General features: G+C 42.2%; 1 protein-coding gene across 1 annotated transcript in view; it reads right to left on the bottom strand.

Moving 5' to 3' along the window:
* Nucleotides 1–8,467: 8,467 nt before the first annotated feature.
* The window catches only part of LOC147737662 (uncharacterized), a 50,267-nt gene continuing 41,465 nt past the window's right edge, over nt 8,468–17,269 (bottom strand). Inside the window, exons 3-4 of the mRNA XM_086924797.1 lie at nt 9,838–12,369; nt 8,468–9,699 (exon numbers count right to left, since the gene is read on the bottom strand). Coding sequence (XP_086780923.1) covers nt 8,591–9,699; nt 9,838–11,155 — 2,427 coding nt within the window. The 5' untranslated portion in view covers nt 11,156–12,369 and the 3' untranslated portion in view covers nt 8,468–8,590. The remainder of the gene's footprint in view (nt 9,700–9,837; nt 12,370–17,269) is intronic.

The following is a 17,269-nucleotide window of genomic DNA, read 5'->3' as shown; positions in this document are numbered from 1 at the left end:
TCCGCCTCAGGAATGGTTCGGTAATTTATGCTTCTCTAAAGATACCCAAGCATCGTTAATGGACAAGCTATTTGATGGCTCTCGTCTTTTAAGCAAGAAAGCAGACTAGACCCCAGACAGATTCCTTGGGTCTGTCTGCCTCCGCCACGCAATTTCATCACAAATCTCGTGCCCTTTTGGCTACTGTAGGGTTTTTCAACACTGCCAGCGCCAGACCCTGCTGCAAACCCAACAGGTCTGCCAGTTCTTTCATGGCCATGGCACACAAAGGCAAAGTCCAGGACATCATGCCACTGCGTGACCTGCCTCTACAACTGGTGCAGCCTCAAAACCTCTTTGTGTCCTTCCAGACACTGACTCACCCTATTATAGGCAGTATCCAACATATTCTCCAGTGAATTAGATTATGCCAGTGGCAGACCCCTCTCCCTATTCCACCCAGACTTAACAGTGGCGACGGATGTATCACTTCTGGGATGGGAAGGCCATATGGGAGACAGATTAGGGAACCCTCATCCCCAGCAGAGACCCAACTCCACATCAAGCTGTTGGAGTTGCGAGCATTTCACTTGGCGGTGGAGGTCTTCCTGCCCACCATCACAGGAGGGCGGGTGCAGCTTCTCACAGACAGGGCAGTCAATGACGATGGTCTCATCAGGAAGTGTCACACTTGAACGTGTTTGACAGCGAGCCGAGGATTCACTGGCTCCCAGGTACGCTGCCCCGAGATACAGAAGAATCCTTACTGGGTTGTATTGAATATAGTGTGAGAAGCATATGGGAGAGACGGTGATCTACCGTCCTGACGAGTCCACGGTAATTAACTGGAATGGTTGAAACATTGACTAAACAGGGACTATTTCATATAAATTATGTCTTCTAAGAATAGCCTTTGCTTAACTTGTATTGTACATAAGCAATTTACAGCCCTGTTTTTGTGAACAAAATGTGGATCTGACTATTTTATCATCATATCACTTTCATCTTGAGCACTGCGCAGTCATCACTCAACGATTTATATATACACTTGCTGCTGAGAATACAATTATAATTTTTGGAAATGAAAAGGCCTCATCTGAATTCTAATCATGATAAAAATGTGAATTAATATCTGCCCAGGGCTTGCATATGGGATAATGAACTCATAGACCTCTGTAGTTGTTCACAGTGCACATGGGAAGTGCTTCTATGCATCTACGCTTGCCAAGTTCAAGTTCAAGTTCAAATACTTTATTTCGTTAATTGACAGTAACCATAAAAGCATACAACATGAAATTTCATTTACAAAGAAGTAATATGCATAATTTTCCATATAAAACAATATTCAACAAAAAGAGACAGTTAAAATTCATCCATGCCAATTGAATTCCGCAATATAAAAACATGTTTTAAAAATTCTGAGACGGTTGCAACCGTTAAAACTGTATCTAATCTCTGTAGTTCTAAAAACGCTGGGCGGCATCGATTTAAATTCATTTCCTTAAGCATAGGGATGATAAGTTTCCTGCGAGGCAATGTATAAAATGTACAGAAAAATAATACGTGGATATCAGACTGGGCTGAAGAATCATCACTTGGGCACAGAATTAAATCATGAGACCAAGAATTTGTAACAGGGAAAGTCAAGAGTCTAAAAACAATGTTTAATATAAAACGCGTCAGGATAAACCTCATAATTAATCATATATAAGGTTAAATATGGCTGTAGTTTGTCCCTAGACGATATCACTTGATGTAGAGAAACAGTCTTTTTCTTTACTTCCTCTTTTATTCTTTTCTCCTGAAGATGTTCCATACAGAGTTTTTTCAATGCTTTTCTGGGTATGTTAACCATTGTGAGAGGATCATCGTAGTATTGGTTGCAATAAATTTCAGCTAGGAAAGATTTAACATAATCGAGCCACTTGATTCACTCACTTTTTCTAATTTTAAGACATCCCAAAGAATAGCGCGATTTAGGACACACTCATTAGTAGTCCATACCCTATGCCAGAGGAGGATAGGCTGTATTCTAATTGTGTCTGTGATCTGCGGCCGAGCTCTGCATGACAAATATAAGTCGAGACACTCTCAGGAACAGGTAAAATGTGTCTCAAAAACATATTTTCGGCGAATTGAATTGTTTTTATACTGGCATATCCCCAGAGGCCTGATCCATAAAGAACAACTGATATACAAGTAGCATTATAAATAGTTAAAATGTCCCTAATTGTTTTTTTCCCCCATTTTTTTAATAACACTTTTTAAAGCCATTATTGTTTTTGAGAACAAGAGTGTTCTCGCTTTTACCGCACTTGCCCATGTGCCAGTCTCATGGAACGGGATACCTAAATAAGGAACGGTAGGGGTAGATTCCAAGGGAGTATTATTTATGTAAATATTTTTCCTTCTTTGCTTACCTCCTGTACCACAGTTCATGGAAAACGTTTTTGTACAATTAATTTTTAGATCCAGGTTTGACATAAATTTATTAAATGATGTTGTGAGGTTCTGTAACGCCAGGGGCGTCTGAGCCATTAAAACCGCGTCGTCTGCGTACAGGAGTGCAGGGACAGATCTCTTACCAACCATGGGCATATCCCTGCACTCCTGCAGCAGACGCTGCTCGAGACCATTTATATAGATCAAGAACAGAAACGGGGCCAGGACGCACCCTTGGCTTACCCCATGGCCCATCCCAAAGGATCTTGTACATTCTCCACCCTTCCCATAACGGACAGATGCTGTGGCCCCTGAGTATAGTTCCCTTAAGAAGCAAATAATAGTTTTTTCCACCCCTCACCTTTCTAATAATGCCCAAAGTTTACTATGGGACACGCAGTCAAATGCCGATGTAAGATCGACAAACATAAAATATAAGCGTTCCCCCTTAACCCTGGTATATTTTTGATGCACAATAAATAAATGTAATCCTTGTTCAACTGTACCTATTCCCTTCTGAAAACCGTATTGCAGGTCACTTATTATCCCGTTTTCTTCTGCCCAGTTTTGAAGTTTCGCTAAAATAATTCTGCCAAGGATCTTCATGGACGAGTCCAAAAGGGAAATGGGTCGGTAGGATGCACAATTTCGCCTATCTCCGTTCTTAAATATTGGCACAATTACCGAGGTGAACCAGGAGGCATTTAGTCCCCTCTCCAGAGCGGCATTAAAAAGCTGTGCCAGCATAGGCCCCCAAATCTCGCTATTTTCTTTAAACAAGTCTGCTGGTATCCCATCTGGGCCTGGGGCTTTTCCGCTCTTGGTTGTTTTCAGACTCGCCATGACTTCTTCCATGGTTACGACCAATTTCGAATCCGGTGCCCTTTTTCCCCTAATTATGGGGAGCAGTAATTGGTGCGTACCATGTGGGTCACTATAGAGTTTGGAAAAATGGTCGACCCAAACATCCTCAGAAATCGCTATTTCTATGCGAGCTTTAGTGTTATCATAAAGAAAGGGGGCATTTACCGCCTTCCAGAACGCAGATGGGTCTTTAGATAGCGACGCTTCACAGAGGGCATCCCAGGCCTCCCGCTTTATAATATTTTTCCTGTTTTTCAATGCATCGTTATATTTTTTCCCTAAGCCTCTCACCAATGACAGGTCTCGAGGGTTCCCATGTAGTGTGTTTTTAAGGTCGGGGAGGGTCTTAGTGCATGAAGTATCAAACCGTCTCCTATTACCTTTTACCCCTTTTTTGGACTCAACCCATAAGCTATCCCTGATAGCAGACGCTATAAAGTTAAACTGTTCAATAATACGCTCACTGACTGTGTGCTCATCCAGACAGATCATAAAACTTTCTAGACATTTAATCACCAGATTCCTTGTAAATTTTTCTTGGGTCACCTTACTCCATTTAAGTGTGTAGCCATTTTGCCTCCCAAGCATCACATCAGGGACTATCTGGCTAGAGGACCCTTCACCATCTAGCTCCTGAAATGGATTTTCAATCTCTAATGTTAGTGGCCGGTGGTCACTCATTGGCAAATCAAGAGTCTTGAATCTTTTAATTTGCCGACCATACCTATTTACGGATATAATGAAGTCAATAACAGACAATGCTCCCCTGCCAATAAATGTCGGGACAAAGGGGGATGAAGTTTGAGCAATTTCATTAGCATATCCCAGATCATAGGTAAACAGTATTTCATTTAAGAGGTCCCCACACACAGAGTGTTCAAAATGGGTAAGACTAATGTCTTGTTCAAGCATAAGACCACAAATGCCTTGTTGACCCCTTTTTCAAAGAGCATAATTAAAATCCCCCCCAAATAATTATTACTTCTTTCTTATTGGTGTCAATTTCATGTTTTAGGTCATCCCTCAGCGTTTTATAGTAATAACAATATCGCTATTCGGGATGTTATTATAAAAATTTATAATAATCAAACTAACCGCCTTCTTAACATCTATCCTTACCAGCTGATAGAAGCTGTTTTTTTAGAGTAACTGTACTCTCTCATACTTAAGCTGGTTAGAAAGATGCATGCTCAGGCCACCCTTTGCCCTCCCATATCTTCCCCCCAAAGCCAGTGTAAACAGGGTTTTATATCCATTTATATGAACTGGCTCTGGTAACCAGGTTTCATGTAATGCCAAGATATCATATTTATTTACTACATTTTCCCAGATAGGGTTTTTAATTTTCGATCTAAGTCCTGCCACGTTCCAAAACATAATGTTACAATGTTCCTTTTTTTCGATGGTACTATTGGGTCTTGTGGAAGATATAGCCCCATCTGTTGGCTCAGCCCTTAACAGATTACCCATTTTACTCCTTTCGTGCCCTCCAGGATCTCCCTGGAGGGTTACTTTAACATCTCTATTATTCATTTTACATTCCCCTTAGTTAATACTAAAACTCTCTGGGGACATGGGGACTACACAGTTAGTAGCTGTCTTTCCTTCACACAGTACAATTTCTTCATTATTCGACTTAATTAAATCACTGTCCTGTGGTGTAGGGTGCATAAAAATAACAGCATTGTCCCTAGGAAGTCAGTTCAAGGCCTGAAAGTAAGTCAAACCGATTATATATTGCTATATTATAACTACCTGGTACAAGACCTGTGCTGCCACCGAAATGGTTGTTTTCTAATCGAGGATTTACAGATCGCAGGTATGGTGCTCTGGGGTAGAAATCACCTAATTCCCAGGTTACTATAGAGCTATCTCCTATTTGGGGTTGCCAGCTTCGGAGGTAAGGGATAACATGTTTGTCCCTAAAATTTAGTATGATCAAGTCACCTGCTATATCTTTTGGCATGTGTCCTAGCCATCCCACCCTTCTGGCATTCAAAATGTTCCCATCAATATTAGGTGGGAGAGGTCTGTTTTTACTTAACCAAAAGGCTACTTTATTTTTTAATTCCTGTTGTCCTTCAGTTTTCCAATTTTTGAGCTTTGGAACCCCCGAGTGGATACTCACATAAGGTGCCGCCTCCGGAGGTAAATCAATACGGTTTATTCTTCTGTTTACCCTGCCCGGTTACCACCCGTCCTATCTAGGTTGATACTTTTTTTAATCTGCCCTACCATAGGTGCAACATTCTTGGTTATTGTAGGTTTTTGGATTGATTTTGAATCCTGGGTGTTTAGGGAAGATGTTTCCAGGGCTACCGGTTGATTTGAAGCAATATTCCCTGGCCCAATGCTTTTGGCCACAATGGTTTCAATTGGCTTCTTAGTTTGCTTGTTTCCTGTCATTTTCTTAATGAGTATGGCGTTTGCCTTTGTGATTTCCTCTATACTCCCCACCTTTTCCCCTATTCTCTTCACCCGTTCTACCAATGGAAGTAATAAAGATTTAACCAAGTGTTCAATCTGGGCGAGTAGGTCTGATGGTGGGGTAGATATGGGGACTCGTGGTATTGGACAAACCTTTGGTGATGTAAGGGGGCTGTTTGTTGCCGTTGGGGGACTTGAATACAATTTTTGTTGTTTCGCTAATCTCCCCCTATGTTTGGCACCTTTACGCTTCCTTTTAGCTAAAGGAACCTGAGCATGTGTAGGAGATTTCGTATTGTCTTTAATAGGTGAGTTGAGAGCAGTACTCGGAAGACTTAAGTCTGATATAAATTGTACATTGGGCTCAGCCCCTGTGTTTCCCGTGGTTAACCCACAACTTAGATCCCTGGTTGGCCCATAGTCTCGTTCTAGTGGGGTACATGAAATATTGCTAATCTCATTTCCATCCCCTAATGCAGATGGAGGTTGTGAAGATTCGATTAACACCAGGGAAGATCGTTTATTAGATGTACTTTCTACAGATAGGCGTTGTTCGGCTCTCACTATTTCACGTTCAATAGCAGATGTTGCCTTGTTAAGTAGTGGTCTATTGTCCCCTTGAGCGATCCCCCCTTGGAGATGATAGTTTTATGGACCCCTTTAGTAGTCATAATACGAGTGATGTTTCTATATATGGCCAAGTAACAGAACAGGACACACAGGAAACCCACCTAGCCGGTGCGTAGTCCAGTAAGCAAGAACCACACAATAAGCTATCGTGTCCATATCTAATTAACTTACTCAGTTTTTCTCAATGTCCACAGTCAAATGGGGTGGCCCAGCCAGGCCTCTTTTGGCCTCTGAGGGCCACAGAGGGCCCACCCTTTGCCCGGGCTTAGCCCGGCTAGTCCCGCGCGCGTCCCGCGAGGCGGGAGGCGTTCCTAAGCTTTCAAGCGCTCCGGGCGCTGCGATGACGTCAGGCGTGCGCCGTGGCCGCCGGAGCACCTGGGGATTGTAGGCCCTGCCCTCGCGGTGTTCGTCTGGCCGGTTGCACTGCCGTTCTGTTTTGCAGATGAAACGGGCACTGGGAAGGCAGTCCGGTCCCCCACAACAGTATTTACCCAAGGAGCCTCGTGGAATTCAGCGAGCTAACCAGGTAAGGTTCCCAATGAGCGCTCTGTGCTCCTCAGTTTTCAAGCGCTCCGGGCGCTGCGATGACGTCAGGCGTGCGCCGTGGCCGCCGGGGCACCTGGGGATTGTAGTCCTTGCCCTCGCGGCGTTCGTCTGGCCGGTTGCACTGCCGTTCCGTTTTGCAGATGAAACGGGCACTGGGAAGGCAGTCCGGTCCCCCACAACAGTATTCACCCAAGGAGCCTCGTGGATTCAGCCAGCTAACCAGGTAAGGTTCTACGCTTGTCACTTCTGGAGCAGAATGACGTCGACACTGAGCTGCATGATATCTCCTACTGCATGCAGCAGGACTGCTTTAAGGGTTGAGGATCCAGTCTGGCGAGTTGGGAATATTCACACGGTAAGGAATCTGCAGGTAAAGCAGTATCCACCAGAAAGAGCATTATCGAAGGCAAGTAACTGGTTTGTTATGTTTTCCTGTTGTCGTATATTATCTCATTCTGGGTGGTGAACTCTGCTCGTGGAGTTATCTGTACTCCTTGGAGCTCGCATAGTTCCTAAAAACTCTGCTCCAAGGAGCGTAGTGAGGTTTTTTTCTACGCTCGCGCTCTTCAACGTCATGTGCCTCAGCAGGGAAAATCCACCTCCTAATGAGATTTTTCCTTGCTTGCGCTCGCCGTAGTCTAGTTGGTGAGCAAAATCAACCTCCTGGGGCGATTTCTCAAAGCAGATCGTCGGATTTCTCAATGCAAGTGGTCGCGGCAGGTCACAACCACTTGCGTTGAGAAAACTTCTTTCGCATTGAAGAAGCAGCTGCACCCTCTTGTGCTGAACATGGTGCCATTCGCGATTATTTTTACAGGGCGGGACAAACACCAGGAGATCAAAATCAAATCAAATCAAATTATTCTTGTGATTTTTTTGGCAATTATTTGATTTTTGCAAGCACTAACACTTCTCTGTGTAAAGTAAAGACATTGAGAGTTTTGTAACTTTCAGATACTCAAATTGTGGATTCAATTGCAATTAAAAATATTTCCAGGCCTGAAATTGTTTGGGGAGGTTGCATGAGGGCAGCCTAAGTTATCCTGCAAGAGTTTCTTGATGAATTCTATTGCAACTACAATATGTGCTCTCTCATGTAAAGTCAGGTTGTTAGAAGCTTTTCTGCAACTCAAGCTACGCCTTACTTTTCACCTGGTGTGGATGCATTTCTCATGTGTAGTGAGATCTCCTTTCTGAGTATAACGTTTCTGGCTTTCCCCTCGTGTATATGGCTTTAGTCCAGTGCGAATTCTCTCATATGAAGTGACATTGTATTCGAGACTAAACCTTATCTGACATTCAGAACACACATAAGGCATTTTTCCCCCGTGTGAGTTCGCTCATGACAAGTGAGAAGTAATTTGTAACCAAGACTTTGCTTGCATTTCTAGCACTCATAAGGTTTTTCCACAGACTGGGATCTCTCATGAAGCATAACACTGTCTTTCAGATACAAGCTTTTATGGCATAAGGATTTTCTCCAGTGTGGAGTTTCTCATGGTGAGATCACGTTTTTTCTGCAGCTTTTCTGGAATTCAGAGCACTCAAAAGGTTTTCATCAGTATGGAGTCGCTTCTGGTTAGCGAGGCTGTGCCTATCAAATAGGAATATCTGGCATTAACAGCATTGGTAATGTTCTTTCCCTGTGTGCATCTGCTCATGTAGAGTGAGGTTGCGTTTAAAATTGATGCTTTTCTGGCATTCATAGCACTGAATTATTTTTGATGGTGTGTTTTCTTATGGTGCTTGTAACCATCTCTACCTCTGAATCTTTTCTAACATTTAGAACACTGATAATGTTTTTTTCTCCAGTGTGGATTCTCACATGTTCATTGAGATTAGATTTTTGGCTAAAACATTTTTGGCATTCGGAGCATGGATAAGGTTTTTCCCCAGTGTGGGTTTTAATATGCAGTGTGAGATGGATTTTTTCACTGAAACATTCCTGGCATTCAGAGCACTGATAAGGTTTTTCCCCAGTGTGGGTTCTTGTATGCAGAGTGAGACAGCCTTTTTGACTGAAACATTTCTGGCATTCAGAGCACTGATAAGGTTTTTCCCCAGTGTGGATTCTTATGTGCTGTGTGAGACTACTTTTTCTACTGAAACATCTCTGGCATTCAGAGCACTCATAAGGTTTTTCCCCTGTGTGGAATCTCACATGTGCAGTCAGAAGTGATTTAAGTTTGAAATGTTTTGGGCATTCAGAGCACTGATAAGGTTTTTCCCCAGTGTGGGTCTTTGTATGTTCAGTGAGTCTGCTTTTGAAACTGAAACATTTCTGGCATTCAGAGCACTGATAAGGTTTTTCCCCTGTGTGGAATCTCACATGTGCAGTCAGAAGTGGTTTAAGTTTGAAATGTTTTGGGCATTCAGAGCACTGATAAGGTTTTTCCCCAGTGTGGGTCCTTGTATGTTCAGTGAGTCTGCTTTTGAAACTGAAACATTTCTGGCATTCAGAGCACTGAAAAGGTTTATCCCCAGTGTGGGTTCTTCTATGCTGAGTGAGACTGTTTTTGTATATGAAACATTTCTGGCATTCTGTGCATTGATGAGGTTTTTCCCCAGTGTGGGTTCTTGTATGCAGAGTGAGAGTGCTTTGATCACTGAAACATTTCTGGCATTCAGAGCACTGATAACGTTTTTCCTTAGCCTTACAGTGGTATCTTGTATGCTGAGTGAGACTGCTTTTGTCTTTGAAACATTTCTGGCATTCCAGGCACTGATAAGGTTTGTCCACAGAGTGGGTTATTGTATGTCGAGATAGACTCCATTTGTTACAAAACCTCTTCTGGCATTCAGAGCACTGATAAGGGTTTTCCCCAGAGTGGATTCTCATATGTTCAGTTAAATAAGATTTTTGGTTGAAACTTTTCGAGCATTCAGCGCACTGGTAAGGTTTGTCCACAGAGTGGGTTATTGTATGTCGAGATAGACTCCGTTTGTTACAAAACCTTTTCTGGCATTCAGAGCACTGATAAGGGTTTGCCTCAGAGTGGAAGCTCATATGTTCAGTTAAATAAGATTTAAGGTTGAAACTTTTCGGGCATTCAGCGCACTGGTAAGGTTTTTCCCCAGTGTGGGTTCTTGTATGCAGAGTGAGACAGTCTTTTTGACTGAAACATTTCTGGCATTCAGAGCACTGATAAGGTTTTTCCCCAGTGTGGATTCTTATGTGCTGTGTGAGACTACTTTTTCTACTGAAACATCTCTGGCATTCAGAGCACTGATAAGGTTTTTCCCCTGTGTGGAATCTCACATGTGCAGTCAGAAGTGATTTAAGTTTGAAATGTTTTGGGCATTCAGAGCACTGATAAAGTTTTTCCCCAGTGTGGGTCTTTGTATGTTCAGTGAGTCTACTTTTGAAACTGAAACATTTCTGGCATTCAGAGCACTGATAAGGTTTTTCCCCTGTGTGGAATCTCACATGTGCAGTCAGAAGTGGTTTAAGTTTGAAATGTTTTGGGCATTCAGAGCACTGATAAGGTTTTTCCCCAGTGTGGGTCCTTGTATGTTCAGTGAGTCTGCTTTTGAAACTGAAACATTTCTGGCATTCAGAGCACTGAAAAGGTTTATCCCCAGTGTGGGTTCTTCTATGCTGAGTGAGACTGTTTTTGTATATGAAACATTTCTGGCATTCTGTGCATTGATGAGGTTTTTCCCCAGTGTGGGTTCTTGTATGCAGAGTGAGAGTGCTTTGATCACTGAAACATTTCTGGCATTCAGAGCACTGATAACGTTTTTCCTTAGCCTTAGAGTGGTATCTTGTATGCTGAGTGAGACTGCTTTTGTCTTTGAAACATTTCTGGCATTCCAGGCACTGATAAGGTTTGTCCACAGAGTGGGTTATTGTATGTCTAGATAGACTCCATTTGTTACAAAACCTTTTCTGGCATTCAGAGCACTGATAAGGGTTTTCCCCAGAGTGGATTCTCATATGTTCAGTTAAATAAGATTTTTGGTTGAAACTTTTCGAGCATTCAGCGCACTGGTAAGGTTTTTCCACAGAGTGGGTTATTGCATGTCGGTATAGACTCAGTTTGATTCTAAACCTTTTCTGACATTCAGAGCACTGAAAAGGTTTTTCCCCAGTGTGGATTCTCATATGCTCAGTGAGATAAGACTTACGCCTGAAACTTTTGAGGCATACTTTGCACGGAGAGTGGTTTCCCCCAGGGTGGATTCTCATATGCTCAGTGAGATAAGATTTACGCCTGAAACTTTTTTGGCATACTTTGCACTGAGAGTGGTTTCCCCCTGTGTGCATTCTGTCAAATTCTGTGAGATAAGATTTATGGCTGTATCTTTTTGGGAACAGGTAACTTTTTTCCCCAACTTCGGGCTTGTTTAGATAATGTTCAGCACTTATCTCTAAAAATTGTGTGTAATTTTCTTAACACTTGAATTGAGCAAACTATGTCTGGAAGCAGTCCTGTAACACCTGTTGAAATTTTTCTAGCAGATAATAGTCTTTAGCCTCTCCGGCAGCAACTTAAATTGTGACTGAAGTTTTTCTCAAATCTATTTGTATAGGTTCTTAGCAATGCAGTAATAAGGTGTTGGTTTGATATTTAATGATTAAACTGATAAGGTCCGTTTTGTACTGACGTAATGGCAGTAACTGAGGGCGTTTGAACGTGCAGAGTACTATTGTGGATCATTAGTCGCGGAATATCCGTTCCTTCTACCCTTTCTATGTTTGGTGTAAGGTTAAGGTTTGTAGTCCTGAAGACGAGGCTTTATTTACATTAGCTATAGCGCAACGGTGCTCCTTTAATCCATTTTCATCTTTAACAGTTTTACATATCACTCCTGCACAACAGATAATGTTGAGGCGATTTACATAGAATTACCGAACAGTACACAATAAAAAGGAAACAATCTGAGATGGTCATGAAAACAATAAAATGGTGAATTTTTAAGGTTTTCGCCAGAGTGAGTAGAGTGGGTCGAGGTGTCATATCTCGAGGCAGTTAGTCTCAAACTTGCGTAACTGGTTAAAAACGGTTGTTGAACAAAGGTGATTTTCTAATCTTTTGGTTGTTAACGTGTCAGCTTCGGAGTCTTCTTTCAGCGTCTTTTCTTTGATGGTATCCAGAAGAAACCTTTAGTTGTAACTTTCTTTTATGCAGTGTGTGCTTCCTCTCTAGAATTACATGATGCTTTAGATGTACGTTATTCTGTCATGCTGAGGCGATTTGTCTTTCTGATAATATTTCAGATGAGGATGCTGAAGTTGTCTTCCTACATTATTTCTGATGCTGTGTGCACAGATATGGCTTTGCTCTGGGTTAATGAAATGCAAAATTAGAAACTTCACTTACAGGTGTAGTACTTTCCTCGCCACACTTAGATTTTTCGAAATTGTTTAAACGTAGAATGCTGGATGTCCTTCAGTTTTTCAAAATAATCCTTCTTATGGTGCTGACATTCAGTTGCTTAGTGCTAAATCTTGCTTTCTTCGTCCGTAATTTCAATCACCTATAGTATTAAAATTAAATAGTTAATACATGTACATTTCCAAAAATATAATTTACAAGCCAAATCAATGCAGAATTTTGAAAATGTTGAGCTGTTTTTCAGACAGAGCAGAGTGTAGAATGGTAGCCTGAGAGTACTTGGATGTAGGAGTGAGGATTTCTAGAATTTTCAACATTTTATTAAGCTCACAAAGGATACATGTACCCTATGAAGTTGTAACATAGAATCCCAAAGGCAGAAATTAAAGTCATATGGACTGGCACCAAACAGATATTAAAAAAAGATATACTATTAATTAATTTGTAATGCAGATTTCTGGGAAGGGAATTACTCCTCCACGGACAACAGGTGTTTTCCCCTGCCCTAAGTTACCACCTACTTGTATCTGGTATCCTGACTTGAGATTTGGCCTCTGCCTCAAGCAAATCTATTGTGTGCTGCGAGGACTATGCCTAGACCTATCCCTCAACTATGGTCCAGAGTGTGAATGCAGGGCAATGAAATTAAGGCGTACTTTCATGTGTTCATTTTATTCCACCTGGTTATCAGTTGTTAGGTTTTTCTGCACCTGGACCAGGACACAATTTTTTTCCAGACAGAAAAATTAGACTGCAAAGATGCATAAGACGCTGGGTGCAGCAGAAGCAGCCAAGACTTATGCTGTTTTTTTTACTAACTGGGGGAAACACGCAATTCTTCCCTCTGTTGGTGTTCACAGTTGTTGTTGGCCTGTGATTCAGCATTGAGTGCAGAGCATACCGAGTAGAGCTGAGGGGCCGAGCCGAGGAGGAGTTGACAAGCAAGCGGAGCAGAGCCTGGGACGACTGCCCTGGTTTGTTTTGTGACCAGTTCCCGCTCCCGAAGGTTTCTCCCGCTTCACCCGCGTCCTGTTATACGGGCGCTTTAAGTTCTACAGATCTGCTGTGGGGGCAGGAACGGCTGCTGCCAGCAACGTGGTGCTAAGGCGCTGCTAGTGCTGCTCGTGCGGCCACCGCTGCAGGGGTCAAAGGAGCCTTGGACTGCGGTGCTGCTGGTGCGGCGGCTGCTGCAGGGCACAGAGGCACAGAGGAGAACAAAGGACACAGAGGAGCCTTGGCCTGCCGCCTGATTTTACTTATTTACTAAGCATTGAGCAGAGCAGAGCTGAGCCGAGGAGTGGAGGGGAGTGCCTACATCTGCCATCTGTAGTGGGACTGGCTCTGGATCCTGCTCTTGCTCCTGAAGGATTGCCAGCATTCTCACTTGTACTCTTGACAGCGATGAATAGCAATGAACAAGCAATGAACAGTGAGTGGTGAGTGACAAGTGGCAAGAGGTGTGTGGCGTGTGACTAGTAGTTAAGGTTGATCGGTCCGTAAGTCGCTGAGCCATTGGAGTCTGTAATAAGTCTGTAATACAAAATCTGAGAAATTATGCAAAGGGAAAAGTGACAATAGACTTTGACCCTCTTGAAGCACCCCTCGATCCCTGAATTACTCTGCATGCCTAGACTACAGCCCTACCCGGACCCCGGATATTAATTAATCGGTTAAATAAATAATTAAGTAACCAGCAGTACCGGCGGATTCTGTACCGAGGTGTGCTTTGGGGGTGTTTTCCCTTGGAGGTGTTGGGAGGTGTTTTTGTCCTATCAAAGCACCGTTTGGTCTTGTCACTGGCCCGTTTGATTCTCTGAAAGGAGCAAGACTTCTTCACCTTAGAGGGTGTATTATGAGGTCAGTAAAGGAGCGGCCACCTTTTCCTCCTATCAAAAGGAAAAGAAAAATACAACACACACTAATACTAGATACATTTAAAATAAAACAGGCAGGTGACATATACTCCTTTAAATAATCTAAGGTCCATACATTTGGGAAACTGGGAAAGTCGCTGTCAAAGTTTGATTTTATGAAAGATCCAACTGGTGCTATGCTAACATTGCTAACTAGGAACACTGAGCATGGGGTTTTTTAGAAAATTAGGACTAAGAGGGCGCACTGCCTGGGTTGAAACGTTACAAGGTGTGTAAGGAGCAAAAGTATCGTTGTGTAGTGCGTAAAGAGCAGACGGCAAAACGCCCTTAACCGTCTAAACAAGTCAAAGACAAGACAATTTAACAACAAATAAGCTCTCGCAACTACATGTGTGTATATCAAAACAAGGTTCAATGACCAACAGTAAAAAGGAAACGCAGACGCAGGTTCTTTGGTGTGATACTTCTTGTTACAGCAAGATGTTAACTTTTCTCCAGACTTAAGAAAGATATCAATCGCCGACACGTGTTTCGTCGTGTGCGGGTGAGTCAAACACGACTCTTCAGGGCTGGTAATACAAAACAATGTAGGCAAATTTTAATCTAGACATGTAAAGTTTGATACTGCATATGGTGACAAAAGTGCAGCCGACATGCAGTCTGACGTGCGTTTGTGTCGCACATGATAGGTGAAAATTGGTGACGGTACTTGCATACTCAGGCAAGTGATCGGTCTATGGTGCTAATGTGCACGTAGTGAGTGAGATGAAAATAAAGACCTAGGTGTGGTCATGATTCACTCGTACAGAGTGGTCCTAAAATTAAGAGGGTGTCCGTCGTGATGGTGAATAAAAACGTGAGATGTACTACATCTTTACTTCTAATACATAAGTGAGGAGGTGTTTGTGTGACCTCATAGCGTGGTAGTGACAAGGTGCCTATATAGGGTAAAGATCCAGAGAGCACAAATTCATGCAATGTCTGATGGTCTATGAATAATGGTTATTACCTTAAACTCCCAATCCACTGTGTGGTTGGAGTAAGTCTGGGTCTTTACAAGCTCAGTTTCAGGCTATATAGTGTGAGGAAAGGAAAAAGAAAAGAAAAGGGACTCATGAGGAGGCTTCTAAAGGAAGAAATTATTAAAAGACTTAAATGAAGTCTCGGGCAGCACAACAAACTATTCCTTACCAATGGGTATTCTGTGTGTTCATACACAGACGAGGCTGGTTGGCAAAGTGATCAATGGTAGTATGGGAATGGAGTTATCATATCCCATTGGTAATCTTGTAGAGATAGTGTAGCGCTATATGTAAAAAAAGGGGGAAAGGGAGAATCATGTGTCACTATCATATAGCGCTAATCAGTCGTTTGATACAATGTTTGCTGGCTATAGAAATATTGCACAGTGCCTGCCCAGGTGCTCTAGAAGGATAGCGATTAACGATGAAATAAGGGGGGGGGGGTGGTTTACCTGTATCCCGCTATGCCGTCAGGCGGGGAGCCGGGAGGGGATTCTTATTTCGTGCCGAATTGAGGAGACGAGTAAGTATCCTCTGAGGCGGTGTGCTGTCGAGTGAAAACAAGTTATGGTGAGAAAGCTGTCCATAGGGACCCGCGTTAGGAGCAAGTGCACTCGATGCGTACTAAGCAAAAACGGGTTATTGGTGTGTTGCACAGCGGTATTGAAATCGCACTTACCCGCTTCAGGCAATCCCTCCTCTGTTTGTTCCCGGCGGTCGTCTCTCGTGTACGAACAAATGACCCCGGGAGAGGAGGGATTAAATGGAATTAAGTGGACATAGAAGACGTCCTAACGGCGATGCATCTACCAGCGCCATTACTAAGAGGTGAACTCTATGGGAAAAGGAGGGCGTCTATGCGTTTGGCCAAGGTCTACGTAGGAGGAGAAATGGCAATACACTAAAGTGTTTAGTGAGTTAAAAAGTCCCGCTATTTCCAGAAAAGGAAAATAACTTTTTATTCCTGTTCCGGAATAAAATTGTTAAAACGATACTGGCAACGTATGTCAGTTCCAAAAGTCCATTGTCATCTGCTCATAATTAGACAAAACCGTAGAAAAGAAAAAGTATGGCGTCAAGCATGCAGGATCAACCCAGCCACACTTAAAAAGTTATTTTCCTTTTCTGGAAATAGCGGGACTTTTTAACTCACTAAACACTTTAGTGTATTGCCATGTTTGTGGAATATAAATGGGGTTCAAGCAAAGATTCAGAATAACCAACTCGCTACTTTGTGCTGTTTTCAAATCATTTGTTTACAAGAGACTTGGGCTTTAGTTCCTTTTAGATTGGAAGGGTATAGGGTTATTACTCATTAGCTAAGAGAACAAGTAACTATGGCAGACCTTGTGGAGGTTTGGCTATTTTTATATCAACTGAGCTAAAAATGGAAAGTGAAATGGACGTCCCAAGTCAAAAGGATTATCTAATTGTCAAAATATGATACAAAGAACAAAATGTAATTACATCTCTTGTAGTAATCAACGTATATAATTACGAAGAACAATGGCGACCAATTTGATAATTATGATATTGCAGCAACTTGACAATGACATCCAACCTGAGATTATTATTACCGGTGATTATAACATGAATATGCTATGGTCTAACGATAAAGATGTTGAAATACAATGGCAAAATAACTTATGGTCAATTCCATAAGTAATTTTGCCATATCCAATGTTGATTTTCATCAACAATGGATATGAGGGATCATCTATCAAAAAGATAGAGGAAAAAACAACGGAAAGCAAGAAATAAAGCTTCTAAAAGTATAAAAAATACAAATGCATCAGGTATAGTGAGATTGAACACTGGAAACAACAATGACCAAATATCATATTGTGAAGGTGAGGGTAAACAAATATCTCCAACAAAACCCTTCTACCCTCTATTTAATAAGGATCTATCGGAGGTCCAAGCAGTTATGAAAAATAATTGCCTAAACAATCAAGCTGCTAGTATAAAAATGATAGAGAATGGGAAAATTCAGTCCTTAGAAATGCTGCAAGTGGAAATAAGCCATCACAATTGGAAACAAATAGAGCAAAGAGGGAGAGTATCAGAGATTTGTTAAAAACCTGGAAGGATATTAAATTACCACAAGATCTGGGAATCGAAACGAAGCAGTTACATAAACATCGAC

Source organism: Lissotriton vulgaris, chromosome 1_1 (assembly GCF_964263255.1).
Source record: "Lissotriton vulgaris chromosome 1_1, aLisVul1.2, whole genome shotgun sequence".
NCBI lineage: Eukaryota > Metazoa > Chordata > Amphibia > Caudata > Salamandridae > Lissotriton > Lissotriton vulgaris.
This window is presented reverse-complemented; position numbering and strand designations above follow the sequence as displayed.